General features: G+C 41.9%; 1 protein-coding gene across 1 annotated transcript; it reads left to right on the top strand.

The window, feature by feature from the left end:
- The first annotated feature begins 8,429 nt into the window (after window positions 1-8,429).
- On the top strand, window positions 8,430-17,355 carry Areg (amphiregulin). The gene is made up of 6 exons (XM_075943155.1): window positions 8,430-8,691; window positions 9,749-9,958; window positions 12,276-12,480; window positions 13,171-13,326; window positions 15,469-15,577; window positions 17,134-17,355. Exons 1-5 carry the CDS (start codon window positions 8,628-8,630, stop codon window positions 15,560-15,562), a joined length of 729 nt encoding a protein of 242 aa, XP_075799270.1. The 5' UTR covers window positions 8,430-8,627; the 3' UTR covers window positions 15,563-15,577; window positions 17,134-17,355.
- Window positions 17,356-17,640: the final 285 nt, after the last annotated feature.

Genomic DNA, 17,640 nt, shown 5'->3' with positions numbered 1-17,640 from the left:
ACAGAATTCTGGGAGGAAGAAAGCAGAGACAGGCAGATGCCATGCTTCTCATGCCCATAAGCCACAATCTCGTGGTGAACACAGATTAATAGAAATGAGTTAATTAATCAAGATGTGAGAGTTAGCCAATAAGAGGCTAGAGCTAATGGGCCAGGCAGTAATCTAATTAATACAATTTCTGTGTGGTTATTTTGGGAGTTAAGCTAGCTGGGCAGTGGGATGCAGCCCACTCTCCTTACAACACCAAACCTCATGCATTTGATCTCGATGGTCAATACAGCTAACGTAACTAACATGAGGCACACAATAGGGGCTCAATGTGTTCATAAAATGGACACTAAAGCTTGACAACCTGCTGGTAGTATAGACAGCTTGAAATGACTCTGTGACCAGTAGAGAAGATCCAAGAGCAAAGCTGCTCCTAGGTCTATAACACATACAAAATCTGAAGGGGGGTTTGAAGGCCGAAGTCAGCTATGTCCACACCCATAAACAGGGCTGTCACCTAGAGAAGCCAACAGCTATTGCATCATTTTTGAACTGTGGACCCAGCTCACACAGAGTAATCCCCTTGCAACTTTCTGTTCCAGTTTGCCCTTACTGGTCGACCCAGGTTTGTGAAAGCTAGAAAATGCTTAGAGGCCTGTCAAAAGTCATGATTCTGACTAAACGTTTCTAAGTTAGATTATTTCCATCCCTTTCTGATTAAGTCTGACTAGAAGGCCTCTTAAAGTCTGTGTCCCTCCCCCAAGAGCCATCCTGTGTCTTTCACCTCTGTTTGCTAGGCATTTCTTCAGCACCTGTTACACCCAGGTACTGGGGAAGGCATAAAAATAAGTAATGAACAAGACATTTTATTTGAGAAAATTCTGAATATGAATATTATATTTACATTACTCTCTGCTCTATTCATTCCAACTCTTCCCATACCCACCTTCTCCAACTCCTTTTCAACTTCATGGCCTCTTAATCTTTAATTCATATATATATATATATATATATATATATATATATATATATGAATTATAAATACAACCTGCTGAGTTAATTTAGTGTTACCTGGATAGCATATCAAGGACTTTGTCCCTGGAAAATACTCATTCTCCCTGGTTATTACATACATATTTAACTTTTACACTTCATTTACATAATAGAAAATCTTTTATCTTATGAATTGCAGACAATCTACTAGCCAGTAGTCTATGTTAGATCCTGTGATGATGGAGGAAGGTCATTGGCTAATAAAGAAACTGCCTTGGCCCATCTGATAGGGCAGAATTTAGATAGGCGGAGTATACAGAACAGAATGCTTGGAGGAAGAGGAAGTGAGCTCAGAAATCATGCAGCTCCTCTCAGAGCCAGATGCGATGAAGCAAGCCGCCAGGTCAGACATGCTGAATCTTTCCCGGTAAGCGCACCTAGTGGTGCTACACAGATTATTAGAAATGGGCTAGTCCAGGTGCGAGAGTTAGCCGAGAAGAGGCTAGATATAATGGGCCAAGCAGTGTTTAAAAGAATATAGTTTGTGTGTTGTTATTTTGGGGCATAAGCTAGCCAGGCGGTTGGGAGCTGAGTGGCAAGAACGCAGCCCGCAGCTCCTTTAACACTGTGATACTCCCCAATGACACTAATGTCCTACAGGTAGACAACAATGGGAATCCAAATGAAAGGAGCATCAAGAAAGAAATATTCTCCACAGAGAGGCACAAGTGTCTTGTGAGGGCACCTAATCAAAAAACAGCATTTGAGCTTGGGCTTGGTGGCCTGATGAGGGTTTAAGAAAATTGTTGGGGGTGGCAGGGGGCAAATCTTTCCAGGTTCAGCCTCAACTGGGTTTGGACATTCCAGATTAGGGACGTGAGGATTAGAAATGCCAGGCAGACAGAACAGAGATGCAAAAGAAAAGTATAGAGATGCAGAAGAGAACCAGGAGAGCAATCCAGGGAATGCTGAATTTACTTTCCATATGCTTACATACCCCAATTCAAAAGCAAAAAGAAGGCAAAAGATTGCTTTACCATAATACAAAGAACAAACAGAGCAATTGCCTGCTTCAATACCTAAAACATGAAGCAACTATATCCCAAGTTAAGCATTCTGTTGTTTAGGTAGGACATGCAATGCCTACACTTTATACCAAGCACCCTCTAGGTAGTCACTCCCTGGGTAAAACCTGGAATGGATCCACTTCTGTGTGCTCCCACAGGAAATGGGACTTTGTTTATCATTGGATACCATGAAGTGGTTAGCAAAATTCTCCTACTAAGTCTTACATAGAGGCTAACGCTACAATAATTAAGAACTATTCAGCCACCTGCTAGTCAGCTGAATGGGAAGCTTGGAGACGGTTGTGGTTTGGACAATGATCCTGTCTGTACAGTCATGACTATGATGATCTTGCTTTCGCCTTAATCCTTCATGGCTGTAAGTGGTCTTGTGCAGTGTTAATTGTCAGAGAAAGTGTTTATGGTGGTAGAACATAAAGATGTAGACAGTATTGCCAGATCACTCTGCAGTCCAGGAGCTGCCTTTTCTTCCTCTGCTCTCACGGTGCTCAGCGCATGGTATATTCTCAATGTTTACTGAATGAACTGAAAAGCGAGTACTTAGTAAACAAACTAAGAACACTGAATTGATATCTTTATTTCATATATACTATTTTCATTAATTTGCATTCATTATATTGTCTTTATTACATAGTTGCCATGAATGAGTTTATGTCCTTTTCAAAGCCAAATTTACATGAAAATAAGGTAGTGTCAGGGTTTAATATAATTATTAAAACTATGGGAAAAGATACCTAAAGAACTACTAAGAGAGAATTGTCGTCATCCAATAGGGATAACTTGCAAAAATAGAATCAGGGTTTAATCTATTTGCTCATCACCCTTATTTCCAAGGTCCATTTTAAATGCACTGGATATACTTAGTAGATAATATAATCTATCATTCAAGTCCATTATTTACTATAGTATAAAATAATTCATAATTTGCTGTCGATTTTGAAACCAGTAGCTAAAGTTTACATGTTCGTTACAGTAAGAGGTTTCTCTGACTGGAAAGAATCCCTTTAAGAAGAAGATGTTATCATATAATTTAGATAACCTTTATGAGAGTTTGAGAAGACCAAATCTGGATGCTGTAGGCTTGACCACTCACTACACTGAGAATGACCCCCCAGACATGTGGATGGCTGTCCTGGTGTAAGAAGTGTAGGTGACAGAAGAGACCATCTTCTCTTAAAACTGGCATTCTTTACCCAGAGAGTGATGCGTTCACTGAAATCACCTTAGGCTGGCCCACTGGGAAGATCGTTTTGCTAGTTTGGAGCTTTTAACTACAGAAGGGAGAAAAAAAATACAAGTTAAAAAAATGATCTTTGTGCAAATGTTAGAGAACATAGAGAAGTGATTTCCTAACTGAGAGATAAGCACTGTTAACCTTTGTTTGCATCCTTTCTGAATTCCTCCATGTATGTATATTATACACACATGCTATACATACGAATACTTATAAACATTGTTTCATATTACATATGCATGCTCTTTTAAACTTTTTGCATTTTAATAAGTATGAACAGTATGTCAATTATTTGATTTATTTAAAGTATTTGCTCAAATTTATAATTCATTAAAATTATTTAAAAGTGTTGTCCCTCACTTCAGTAGGACTTACACCATGGCGTCCAAACTAGCTCAGGGAAGGCACCATGAAAACGCAACGTTTTCTGAAAATTTTCAAGGGTGCTGCTTGAATGTCCTAAAATTTCCAGCAACTTGATATTAAAATGCATCTTGTAGGATAATTTGACATCTTCAGAAGTGACCGAGACTGGGCTGATGAGATGGTTGGTGAGCCACTTAGTGCCACACCTGATCATCCGATTTTAATCCCCTGAATCCATGTGGTCCACAAGGCAGAAGGAGAGTAGATTCCCTAAAAGAGGCCTCTGACTTCCACATGCATGCTGTGCACATGAACTACACATGCGCACACACGCACACACACACACACATAATCAAAAACTGATTAAGTCAACAAAATTTATAATTTGAAGTAGGAAAGAAATCTAAGATTGAACTCACAACTGCCAGAGTCATTGCTGGTGGCCTAATTTCATGTCTAAGATTCTAAGGAAGAATACTGAGTACATGGCTGTTTGCAGACTTCATAACCTGCCTCTGGATTCTTCCTTTTCTTTGAATTCTATGTACAGCTGTCTCAGTTTTATTAGCTACCAGATGTCTGTTCTTCTCTTGTGATCCCTCCACTCACACTCAGGAAGTCCGGGGCAGTAGGACGTACAAAGACCTTTTCTGCTTTAGAGTTTGCTGCTTGAGAGACAGGAGTGACTTATGTACCAAATTAGTAATTTCTTTACTTACAATTTGCAAAACTACTATCCTTACTGGACTCTGAAACAAAAGCTCATTGGGATCATGCAGGGAGGGGCAGTAAAACCTGGACAAGAATGCTTAGGTGTTGTGAAATACACAGACATTGAAGAAATCCGCAGGTGCAGGTCATCAAGAAAATGACCACAGATCTCTTACTGCTTTTTTCTCTTTTCAGTGTTTTAGAAAAAAAAAGCCAGCAGAGGTCTTGTGGGGACTATGACAGATCAGACACCTGCTGAATTCACTGAGAACTCTTCAAAATGGACTCTCCCTTCTCCCCTCTCGATTTAGTAGATTTGTGTGCTGTCCAAGCCTGTGCATGTTTTAATAGACCTTGCACAAAAAAAAAAAAACTGTGACTGAAGCCAGGTGCTATCAGTGAATTCAGCAGCTAGCTTACTCTTCGATTAAGGGCTAAAAATAGCTTTTGTCTAGCGATGCTTCGAAAGAACGAACAGAAACAATTAATGAAATAAAAGTCTAAGTCCAGTGTCCTCAAACCCTCTGCTGTTTTAAAATCCAATTCAAGATGCACACTGCTCCGTGGCCTCCGTGCTTCTTGCTCCTACTCATGTTGTCTCTGCGCCTCTGAGCATCCACACTCAGAGTGTTGGAGGATCATAGCCCGTTCTAAGTCTTCTACCTCACATACGGCATGTCTCATTACTTCAATTTATTTTTACATATTGTTTCTCTGGACTTTAACTAATTCCCATTAACTAAATCTCCTTAAAGTCACGGACAGTGTGAATCACTTGAAGTTCTAGCCTCCGTGCCCAGACGACTGCTACATTCTCAAAATATATTTGAGTAAGCGAACTGCATATCAAATTCATTTTGCATTTTTATGTAAATGTGGGCATGGTGTAAACTGACAACATGGCCTCTCCAATATGTGGTTGAGGGGAAGGTTTTTATTGTAGATATAAAGGGAGAATAGAGACAAAGGCATCTGGAAGTGTCCAGAGAAGAAAGTAGTAGGCTGATCAGGGTCAGGGGAATGAACCAGGCCATGAGAGGAGAGGTGGGGAGAAAGGGAGAGAGAATGACAAAGAGAGGTTGTAGGAAAAGGAGACAAAGAGAGGGCAAGAGAGAGAACTAAGAGAGGAAGACGAAAGCACAGAGCTGAAATATAGCAGAGTTATAAGTCTGAGAAGGTGTGGGGAGGGAAGTCTCTGAGCCGAAGAGGTGGGGTGAGAAGAGCAGAGAGGAGTCTGGATGCCAGCATGGACTTTGAAAAGTATAACAGGTATTTGCAATACTGAGGGAACCCAAAGGCCAGTATGCACTTTGATATGCTAATAGCCAGCACAGAGAGCCTTTGGTCCCTTCTGCCAGGGATAAGGGAAAGGCCTTCTTTGGTAGAGGAGACTGACCTCACAGATTCCTGAGGAATGCTGGCTTTTGTCTATCTGCCAAAATTTGGACCTGATAAGTATTTGTATATTACATTTTTTTGTTTCTCTTGTTGTATCTATTTTATCAAATTGCTGGTTTCGCTCATCCCATCTTTACCTGTTTAGATGCTCAACTATAAAAGCCAGGTTAAGTTTTAAGGAAATAGAAATGAATCATTCTTATACCTGGATAAATTTCAAGGTAAAAAGTGGAAAATTATAGAATATCTAATGGAGCTAAATGGAGTATATTACAATGTATGAAATGGTATTTACAACGGAGAATTGTGGCTAGCTCATCTGTTGACTCATAAGAAGAATACTCAGCCCTATCTGTACAAACGCAACGTCAACTTTATTGACAGGCACATGATACTTTTGGTTTCATGGGGCATCTTTTAGCAGAATCAAAGTGAATTTCTTTTTCTATCCATTTGTATTGGGATTCAGATAACAGATGCTAAATTGGTTAGGAGCATCTGCTCCCAGGAGTGCCCTTAGCCTCACATAACTTCACAGAAACTTCAGTGTATCGGGACATAGGAGAGTGCTATTTCACTTGAATTTGTTGACATCAGTCCTCACGTTCTCAGTCTGCCTCGCAGACCATAGAGTCCTGCATTTACATAGGATTGGTTTCCGACTCATTCCCATGTCCCGGAATGTATGACGCATCAGTGAGTGCTGCTCTGTGATGCTGGCATCACCCCTGGGTTGCTATCTGATGTATCATAAACTGCCCCAAATGTCTTCATGAGAAATAGGGCAAAGTTCACAGACTGAAAATTCTGAAGGTGCTTACTTTGCATGCCCTGTGGGTAGCTCTGGTCTTCAGTGTGTTGCTGAAGTCACCATCATAACATCAAGGATGCCCTGTACTAGATGTTCACAGCACTTTAGGCTTTATGCTACTCGCTTGTGGATCTTCTGCCTTGGGTCCATTTAACAAAAACCAGGTGTTTTGTTCCTGCTTTTAGAGGAGGGATTTGGGTCTTAATACACTATCTAACTTAACTTGTAGTAGAGTTTATGTGTGAAAACCTAGATTTATTCTAAGAACTATTCTGCCCCATAACTAGGTTATGTAGCAGAAACGTTAATGATCCCTTCCCAATTTCTAGCCAGAAAATGACCAAGGAATTTCTATATTAACAGCCAACTTTGAGTTAAAAAAGAAAGCAAATTGGTTTTAATGATAGGTTTTCCAAACTTGTATAGATCTTACGAATAAGTAAGGAGCTGCAAAGACTGTTCAGTGGTTGGAGCACTGACTGCTTTTGTAGAAGACCCAGGTTCAATTTCCAGCACCACATGGCACCCACAGCTGTCTGTATCCCCAGTTCCAGGGGATTCACTGCTGGTTTGCAGCTTCTAGGCACCAGGCACTAAGCACAATACACATTCAGACAAAACACCCATTATCATAAAATAAAATAGCAATAAATTATTTAAGAAAAAGAAAAGTTAGGAAAATAGGAAGCAAACGTGTTGAACTACTTCATCTAGTTGCCTTGTAAGCAAATTCAAGTCATTGTTGTGCATTGTAAATAAAAGTGATATTTACTGGCTAATTGAAAATTAAGAGAAATTTAAGAAAATGAGTGGAACAGCAAGAAGAGAAAATGAAACCCGTGCGACTAGGGATGTGTGCGGCTGTATAAGCAGACTGCCTGACCTCTGCAGGCAAGACTAAATCGTTCTGAGATACAGTCACCTCATCCACCGAAACAGATGAAAGAGCAGGCTCCTGTTCCACCTCGATGGGCAGGATCATCTTTGCCCTCATCCTTACGTTTGCCCACCCTAAATCACATCTTTCCATCCAAACTGTCTGAGATACCCACAAACCAAGTTAACCTGCAGCCTCCTTTCCCAGGGCACTAAGAATCGTCCCTCCTATCTGCTTTGTAAAATTGCTGAGCCCACACCATTGGGTGCCTAACAAAAAGGGAGCCCCTGGCCAAATCTCACTCTTGGCACCCTCCCCCCAAAGTAAAACGGAAAGTTTACACAAAATACATCTTCACACAGTTCTGGATTTTTGTGTATCTTATCCCATAAAGCCCATGTCAGTGTTTAACTCACTCCCTGTGATAATGCTGGAGAAAGAGAGAGAGAGAGAGATAGAGAGAGAGAGAGAGAGAGAGAGAGAGAGAGAGAGAGAGAGAGAGAGAGAGAGAGAGAGAAACGTTTCTCAGAATTAGGAAGAACTCATGAAGACCAACGTTCCTGTCTCTTAGCTTCCTTTATCCTCCTCAAAGGCTAACTTTGCTAAGTCACAGCTGCTCTTTAAGCTCCATGTCCTTAACGTGGGACTTTGTTACTCAATCTCCGGCCTGTTATCTTGCTAACATCAACATATATGCAGAGGTTTTTCAGATTCGGTGACACTGGGACTTTGGGCTGTCAGCTCTCCGGCATCACTCCAGCTTAGAACACGAGTGGGAAAGTTTCTTTCCGCGTTGACAGTTCAATTCCCACTTCTTCCAGGCTGTTGTCTGTCTGCCGGGTTTGGTTGGGGTAGTAACCTCCTGCCACCTCCACCCACACAGTCTATGATTCAGGGGCGGTGACTTCGGGCTGGCCTATAAAGGCAGCAGGTGCTTAAGGCACCCTTAGTCTGCTCGCACCGCTCCCTCCTGACCTGCAGCCACCGCCCCAACATCCCAAGTCAAGCCCGAGGCGCTGGCCGCTCCCGCCGCCCGGAGCCCGGTGGGCTGGGCATCCCCGCACCTGCGCTCTCTCGCTGCTCCGTGGTCCCGCTGCTCCCGCCGCCCGGTGCCGCCCTCGAGTCGCTGCAGAGACCCGGTCTCTGCCGGCTCGCGCGGGACCAATGAGAACTCCGCTGCTGCCACGGGCACTCCCGGTGCTGTCGCTGCTGCTGATCTTAAGCTCAGGTGAGCACCCGCCACCTCCAGCTGCCGCCTGGGCTGCCTCTTAAATGACGTCCAGAAATTTGTCCGCCCGGGGGGAGCAGAAACCCCCGTAACTGTAACTTGCTCGGTTGAAGTTGCTCCTGCTAGAAGGGTGAGAGAAGCAGACAGGCGTCTCTAGCATTTCCCAAGGATCAGGCTGCTGGAGAATATCGGCACTAAAATCCAGCTGATGGAGACCTAAGAGGCCATTTTTTTTAGGCCAGCCTTTCCTTTGACAACTGAGGAAACGGAGTCCAGACAGGTGAAGTAATTTCCACAAGAGTAGTTAATCCAGAATTTGAGCAGGGTTCTTTGCCTTCTGTCACCATCTCTTGTGTCTAGTAATTTTACTTTTACCTTCCTAAAGCAGACTCCAAGTGCCCTAGAGAGAAGTTAAAAGCACTGCTGTCAGTGTCATTTTGAGATTTTAAAAAATAAATAAATAAAGTTTAAAAAGAAAAGAAAGAAAAGACAAGGACTGGAACTCAGGGCTCCCCAATGTTGCCAGGTGTCCAACCTTTTTCTCTGTGATAATAGTAGTAGATAAAGACAGTGAAAGCCCTTGCTCTTAGATGCCACTGGCACTTCTTTTTAGATTTTATGTACAGATTCAACAGGAGTAAACAAGTGTTCAAATGTATCTCTCCACCCCGCACGGGTTTAAAAAGAGGCAGGAGCGCACAGACACAAAGGCATGCAAGCTGGATGGACCTTCAGTGAGAGGCTATCAGCCATTGCCTGTTAACATGCTTCTCCTGGATTGACTTGGCAGGACAATGTAAGTTGTGGAAATTAATGTAGGCAGTCTGTGGAAAAGAAAACCCAGATAAAAGGAACTCCGTAATTGGGGTGGAGCAGCTGAGTTTGCTTCTTGGCAAACTGTGAAGTTGCTTCCAAGGGTGGGTGACTCAGTCAAAAAAAAAAAAAAAATAGCACGCGTGAGATAGCCGCTTTGATACAAGGAGACAGCTTCCCCAGCCCTGCTCACTTAGTGAGACAAAGGCAGCCCAACTCATCTCTACTTATTCCTTCCCTGCAGGCCACTATGCAGCTGGGCTGAACCTCAATGACACCACCTCTGGGAAAAGTGAACCATCTTCTGGGGACCACAATGCCAGTGGACTTGCGGTTTCTGCTGTCAGTGAAATGCCCTCTGGCAGTGAACTCTCCACGGGGGACTATGACTACTCCGAGGAATATGACAATGAGCCGCAAATACCCAGCTACGTGATAGATGATTCAGTCAGAGGTGAGTGGAGGAGACGGGGACAATGCCACCTATGAGATGTGCTTGAATCTTAGTGATGTGATTTTGAAAGAAACACGACTTTTCGGCTTTCTACTGGCTTTGTAGGTGTGGTTATTGCATGTCCTTTAAAGAGCTATGGTAGGCTGCATCCTATAGGTCCAAGGCTAATCTTTGCAATTCTGGTAAGAAGAAATTAGTATTCTCATTTTACACCGTAACTGAAGTCCAGAAAGGTTACATGGCCCAGAGAGCATGCAGTTGAGCCAGGACAGAACCTCCCAGTCTGCTTGATTCCAGGACATATGTTCTTTCCGATATGTGCCGTGTGCCCTCCATTCTGAGAGCAGCAGGAGTCACTAACCACTACTGTGGGCCTTATAGCTCAACATTTATGTCCCCTCCACCACTCTACCATCTTCAAATAACAAGCATTTATCACAAATAAGGGAACAGAATATATAACGATTGACCTCTAGAAATGCTAGAGAAACACAAGTATGTGTAGTTTTTATTTTTATCCAAACTAATGACCCCTGGTTTTTTCTCTTTTGCTCTTATCATACAGATCTTTTTTTTAAAAAAAAAAAAACAACTTTTCTTTGAAATGAGAGAGAGATAAAAGCTCACTACCCCCATTTTACTTTGCATTTTGAGGGAAGAAGGGACCACTGATGAATCAGATATAGGAGTATCTACATCAGAGGCAGGACCAGGTGATTTCAGAGTTCTGTAAGGTGTTTTGAAACTTTCCTAGAAGCCTCTCCTTTTTCCCCTCCTCCTCTGGAGTCTCCTAGAGCTGAGGGAGAGTGAGTGGGTGCCCTAACACAGGGCCTGGAGCAAGTGACAGGAGGGATAAACCTCAATGACCATTTGGCTTCAGTGCCTTGCTTCTAAATGTTTTGTTTGTTGTTGTTTTTGCTTTTTTTTTAAAAAAAAATATGTGTAATGGGAAAGGGGTTTAGATTAGACCATCAGGTGGCCAGGAGCTGACCTCTTGAAGACGTGTTAAGTTATTAACACTTCTGGAGGCCCAATCACTTACTAGTGCAGCAAGCGGCCAGGGCTTAGAATTGCAGCTCAGTGTTGGAAGTTGAGACTGATGGTTAAATTCCTTTGGAAGGCTGTTTACCTAAATGCCATGGGTGTGCTGCCGGGGGCCGCACTTCAGCAGAATGACTAGCATTCGGCTTGGCCTTCTAATCTCCCTGATGAAGGGGAGTGAGATTCATTTGAAACAGTTTTCCTCGAGGGCTTTTCTAACTTGCGCTTTTAATAATCAGAAGGAAGTTTTTGTGTAAACACTGCATGGCCACCTACTAAACATTATGCCCAATTTAGCCTTTGTTAATGCACTGAAAGCAGACTGCTGTAAGAAATTCTTACTAGCGTTTCCTTCAGACAGAAACCCTGTCTTCGACACCCCTGTTTACCTCCTGCTAACATTTCTGTTGTGTTCTGTGTGATGAGTGCTTGCACCGCCTTTGGGCTAGCTGCGCTTTCTCTTCTTGGTGGGCTCCTTTTGCTAAATAAGTGATTGTACACACCTGCCGAAGAATCAGCACAACAAAATGTACAACAATAAGCATCTCAAACCTTCCCTTCCCTGTCTTTAGCACGTAACTAGCTACACCTTTCATAGTCTGATAAGTTGAGGTGACATTCTGAAGCATCCGGCATAGATATTTCAGTACTATTTAAAACAGGTTGAACACAACAAAGACCTTCCCCCCCTCGGAAGGTATTTATAGCTGTTGTTTTCAATAATACTCATTTTTCAGTTCAATACCACCCTTGAGTAGTGGCCACTAACTTCCAGGTTAAGACAGTGAGCCTAAGACATGGGTGGGGAAGGAACAGCCGCAGGTTTGTCCCACACCACATTTCAGTCAATGGCATTGTCTTTGTCCAAGAGACATTGTTTGGTACAATGTAAACAAACAAGCACACAAACAGACGCAAAGTCTTAAACACAAAATCTTAAACGTGTCCGCTCTGTGCTTTCCAGCTGCTTATCCTAGGGCATACATGGCTTGGCTTCACTGAACTATTTACTTCTATATCATGAGAACCACCGTGCACCTAACTATGTACATGCTTGGGTAACATAAAAGTTGCCTGGGACAGAGATTAGCAAGTACTATCTGACATCGATATTCTCTGCAGGTTTAGCATGTGAGTGTTGTGTTAAATAACGAAGCAAAAGTTGTTCTCGGTGCTGTGATTTCTGAGTTTTGGGCGTCTCAAAGGATTCCCAAGATGAAAAGAAAATGTTGACAGTAAGCCTGACCTTAACGTGCCAAACTTTCTTTTCCTCCAGTTGAACAGGTAATTAAGCCCAGGAAAAACAAGACAGAAGAGGCCAAGACTTCAGACAAGCCCAAAAGAAAGAAAAAGGGAGGCAAAAGTGGAAAGGGCAGAAGAAACAAAAAGAAGAAAAAGAACCCGTGTGATGCTGAGTTCCAGAATTTCTGCATCCATGGTGAATGCAGATACACAGAGAACATAAAGACTGTGACCTGCAAGTAGGTTCAGAGCCACGTGAAATTCCCTCTCCCCCACCAGGCCTGAAACCCCCAGAGAAAACTGTTGACTTTTCCTGTGTGTAAACCAAGGACCGGAAACTTCATTCAAAGATTAAGTGGGAAGTAGGTAGGCTTCTTGGGCCAACAGTGTGTCTGTACACCCAACTAAAATGTAAGCACTTAAAAATAGGAAAAAAAAACTTAATTTGCAGGCTGTAGAAAGTAGGGCAAAGAGGCTGTGGTTTCTGACTAGTGGCATAAACCATCGTTTTATTAAGTATATAATATATATAGCATATATTTATTTTAAGCCTCTTTTGCAAAAAAGTTAAATGAATCCTTAAGGTAGTTATCGCAGTCTTTCATGTTGTCCTTCATCCCCTAACACTGAATGAAATGAGAGTGGAATGTATTAGCAGCAAAACCAGGCATTGAAGCCATGTTGTCAGTGGGTCAAAGGAAGCACAAGGAATGACTCACTGTGTCTTCTTGGCCTATCACACTCACTCTCAAACTGATTACACTTACTCTTAAAAACCCTTGGCTAGAATGCATTTCATGTCACGTGATTTTGCGGTATAGATGAAGGCGTGACCATTCGAGGTTACATTAGGTGACTCTCATTAAGTAGTAGACCTGGAACATGCTGAACCTCTTCAATAATTGTATTTATGAAATGTGATGTCACAGCTGTCATCAAGACTACTTTGGAGAACGGTGTGGAGAGAAATCCATGAAGACTCACAGTGGGGATGACAGCGACCTATCCAAGATCGCATTAGTGGCCATAACCGTCTTTGTCTCCGTCATAATCCTCGCAGTTATTGGCATCGTTGCCACCATCCAGTAAGTATAGCACCACTCAAGAGTTAACTCTTGGCAGCATTTCTGCCAGGCTCTACTGTCATATTCTACGTGAGTTATTTTATAGCATGTGACCCTTGAGCAGAGTATAATTAAACTTTGCATTACTTTGACTACCATTGAAATGACATATAAAACCATATTTTTTCAAAGCTAGAATTTTTTATCTTAAAATTGATATTTTTATTACATATTATACTTTTGGTGATGGTTATTTCTTAATCTCAGAACGTGCTAGTATTGTCTGTGACGACTTTTAACATAAGCATAAGGCTTCTCAGAAACTAATTAGGGTCACATAAGTAATTAGGGGCACATTAGGCTCATAGCCCAAACACACTTCTCCAGCATTAAAAACACAGTTCTGGAGGGCTTCAGAGCAGCAGTCGGGGAAAGTTAGGTCCCTTCTCACAGCACAATGCTAAGCTCTGAGCTTGTAATTTCTTGGCATGGCGCTGATTGGTTTGTAGCTTAGACCTGTTTCTGTCCTTATTGGGTATTATAGTGTGGGAATGCATTAAGAAACAAAGCGAAACATTTCCTCCTGATGCCATGGTGTAGGCAGCAAGGACAAACTTTGTTACTGTGGTCCTCCCACAGCATCTTCCCTGGGCAACACGCCTCGCTTCAGGACCAAAGAATGTCCCCGCTAGCCTGTTCTGATGGGTACATCAGCTTGATATTGTCCCCCAGACAGAAGTCTCTGGGTAGGGGAAGCTGGAGGAGGGCCCGCGCGGCTCTGGAATGACTCACCACTGCTGGGGCTTGGGAAAAGCAGTGGGTTCATTATTCTAATTTTAGGTCTTGGTAAATTACTCTAACAACTGGATTGTGTACACAATCCATCACTGCTGTTCTTCAGGATATGGGACTTATCTCCTGCCATTGTTTATTATTATCTCAAATTCAGATCAGATAGAGATCAAATAACAGGTAAAAGCTATTTTATGAAGCACATGGAGTTTGATGTGCAGTTTAGATTTGTTTTGCACACCTGGAATGTCTTCTAGTGCCTCAAGCCAGGTATGCAAATGCATTTAGGAGCGAAACCCCTGCGAATCACTATTATTTGTCATGGAGAAATAGAAAATAAGATGTCAGCTAAAGATGTGTCCCAGTGGTTCAGCTTGCAGTTGTTCATCCTTCAGTGCCTGCTAACCCTCTGGCCGGATGGAGAATGACCATTGTTCTATGTTGGCTCTCTGTTTTCTTTGTGGCTGTGACGGGGCTAGAGCTCAGGACCTCACACATGTGAGCCAAAAACTCAAAAACTGACAGGTTCTACTTCTTTGCCACAAGATCCATGTTTCCCCAAGCTCTCCTTGAATTTCTGATCCTCCCATCGTGGTTTCTAGAGTAGCTGGGATAGAAGGCCTGTGCCATCAGCCTGGCTCCATTCTATCACTGTTAAGAAGTGATTTTTTTCTCTTTTCTCTCAAATTCTTATTATATTTGAAACAAACAATACTAATCTTAAGCCATGTCTACTGAGCATTTTTTCCCAATAAGTGAAGGGAATATTTTTCCTTAAACATAACAAAGTTCTTTTGGATTTAAAGGCAATGTCTGGTGGGATGACCCGGGAACCACTGAAAGTAGTGGACAACATCCCCACCCCCAATTTTAAGCTGTGGGCTTTTAAAAATAGAATGCAGTAATAAATAAAATTAGAAAGAAACATTTGGAAATAAAACACATATTGTTTTGTAAACATTCAAAAATTCTAGCAATTTAAACTCACTTAATAGAAGGTTAAATTCATTCCTATATATTCACTTATGTTGATGGGGTCCTTCTATTGTACACCATCACCCCCCAATGCTTAATCCTTCAGGAGTAACCACAAAAGACGTGGCTATGTTCTACTGTGTGAAAGTTTTCATTGTGAATACACACTTACACTTTAGTGTTTTAGACATGTGTTTATATAGTGACACCCCGAGTGTCCCCCTGAAAAACAATATTGGACCAGATACCAAGTCGTGTTTAGGTTTCGGTTTAGTGCAACAAACCAAAATATAGTGATTGTCTGTAAGAGTCACAGGAAGGAAGTCCCCATCATGAAAATCCCCATTGTATAGGTTTGTAGGACTTGCTAACAGTGGGGTTCTGTCTTCTCCAAAGGCTTCGAAAACGATACTTCAAGGAATATGAAGGAGAAGCCGAGGAGCGGAAGAAGCTTCGACAGGAAACGGGAAATGTGCACGTCATAGCCTAGCTGAAGACAGTCCAGGTTTGGCCATTAGAATTCACCTGCCCGTTAGATGATCACAGCACTTATCTCAAGACAGAGGAGGAATCTGTTCTTAACCACGAGTCCACACGAACACTGTTAGGCTTTCAGGAAGACTGACTTCAGCCTTGTGAAGACTAAGTGTTTAATCATTGCTCAAAGGGATGTAGATACGGGGAATTCCAGTCCTGTTCTCAAAGAACATAATGCTTAATAGATGGAGAAAAGCGGTAAAGGATCAGAGCATTGAGGAATGTGCGACAGAAAAGAAAGAAGGAAGGAACTGCTAGGAAATGTCCTGCACCCAAAATGACCTTCCGAGTTGGGAAGAACCTATGAGATCAGGAGAGCAATTATGAAGAAAGATTGGCAATACTGAGAGGTTAATGGGTCGTTTTAGGAACATAGAATTGGCCTCATTCTGCTGATTGCTGGGTGAGATAAGAGAGTAATGACAGGGTGGGCTCACACCAGCGAGGACCAAGAGGAGCTTATCCCATGAGAGGAGATCCTTCTGGAGACAAGAATTTGAAGGTTCCTTTAAGGAAAGGGAGGGGCACACATTTGAGAGAGGTTTGGTAAAAATCTAGAATTTGATTTTTAAGCATGGAGAGCTAAGTACGTTTAGTAAAGAGTTAATGAAGATGTCAGAGAGGAGCGAGGCAGAGAATTCGGATCCTCAGACACTAGGAGAGATAAAGCTCTGCCCCAACCCACTTTTTCTGCCTTCGGAGAAGTCATTACTTGAGATGATTCGTAAATACGATGTTCCTATATGCTCATTAAATTTACTGAATCATAAGGATTTTTTGTTTTGTTTTGTTTTGTTTTTGAGACAGGTTTTCTCTGTGTAACAACCCTAGCTGTCCTGGAACTAGCTTTTGTAGACCAGACTGGCCTCGAACTCACAGAGATCTACTTACCTCTGCCTCCTGAGTGCTGGGATTAAAGGTGTGAACCACCACCGCCTGGCCATAAATTCTATTTTTAATAAATATTCTAGATGATCATAACTCATGAAATGGCTAACTGTTCATGCCAATATTATACCCAGTATTCATTGCACCTTCGAGAAATCTTTCACTTATGTGCTTAAACTACAACTCGGTGCATATAGAAGTGTGGAATAGGACATTAACATGCTGTACTGGCATGTGGTGGCTGCCTATTAACTGGTAGCTACTGTTATTATAGCCCTGGTACCAATTATCCTAAATTAACTGTCTATTATAAACACTGAGACACTTAATCTTAGTTTTTAATTATGTCTAACAGTGTATATTCGGTTTGGAAAACTGTTTTTCTTAACTCCAGTTGCCTCTTTTATTAAGCAAGGTTTTCAATGGTGTGAACACTTACAGTTTCCACATAGTCATATACTTTGAGAAGAAATGAAGTCCCCAACCAAAGTGGCAGTTTTCTACGAGAACATCCATCATGTCTCCTAGGACATCCCAGAATAGCGAAACTGACAGAAATTCTGATTCTTAGAAATTAAATTGTCTTAAAGCTGCATTGGACTGGAGCTTATCTTTGATATGTTTCTTTCCTCACAGGGTAAGAGTCATGTCACTGCCAAGTCACAAGCACAGATCGGTCCTCTTTTTGATGAAGGAAGTGAGCCTCCCGATGGCTTCAGCCTTTCAATCGTCGCTCTTCATGAGAGTCTTATTTCTGTACATAAACAGCTGTGTGGAGATGAAGTATTTTTTCATGTTGTAAATAATTTATTTAATATTTAAGTGTTATTTATTTTATAGCTCATTAAACTTTTTTAAACAAACAGATTGAGAGTTTGAATATTAGTTTTGAAGTCATGATTCTCCGGCTTATAGATATGGGTGCCTGCACCTGGCTTCAAAGAGTACTCTAAAGGAGAAAACTCTAGTCCCCTCATTTACAAACACTAGCAGTTGTGATAATAGTAATTCCAAACTGACCTTTCCTATTCCATGTAGGACTTACATGAAATTATATAAACACCTGAAACACACATGAACACACACATATGCACATATACACATGCACACATGCGTGCACACATATTTCCATGTTCACGCTCC

Source organism: Microtus pennsylvanicus, chromosome 12 (genome assembly GCF_037038515.1).
Source record: "Microtus pennsylvanicus isolate mMicPen1 chromosome 12, mMicPen1.hap1, whole genome shotgun sequence".
NCBI lineage: Eukaryota > Metazoa > Chordata > Mammalia > Rodentia > Cricetidae > Microtus > Microtus pennsylvanicus.
This window is presented reverse-complemented; position numbering and strand designations above follow the sequence as displayed.

What these genes read in the sequence shown, in the direction of transcription:
- Areg (XM_075943155.1), top strand. Translation starts at nt 8,628, where the DNA reads ATGAGAACTCCGCTGCTGCCACGGGCACTCCCGGTGCTGTCGCTGCTG. An exon ending in ATAAAGACTGTGACCTGCAA is followed by an intron (nt 12,481 to 13,170) that starts GTAGGTTCAGAG and finishes GTGATGTCACAG; the next exon opens with CTGTCATCAAGACTACTTTG. An exon ending in GGCATCGTTGCCACCATCCA is followed by an intron (nt 13,327 to 15,468) that starts GTAAGTATAGCA and finishes TCTTCTCCAAAG; the next exon opens with GCTTCGAAAACGATACTTCA.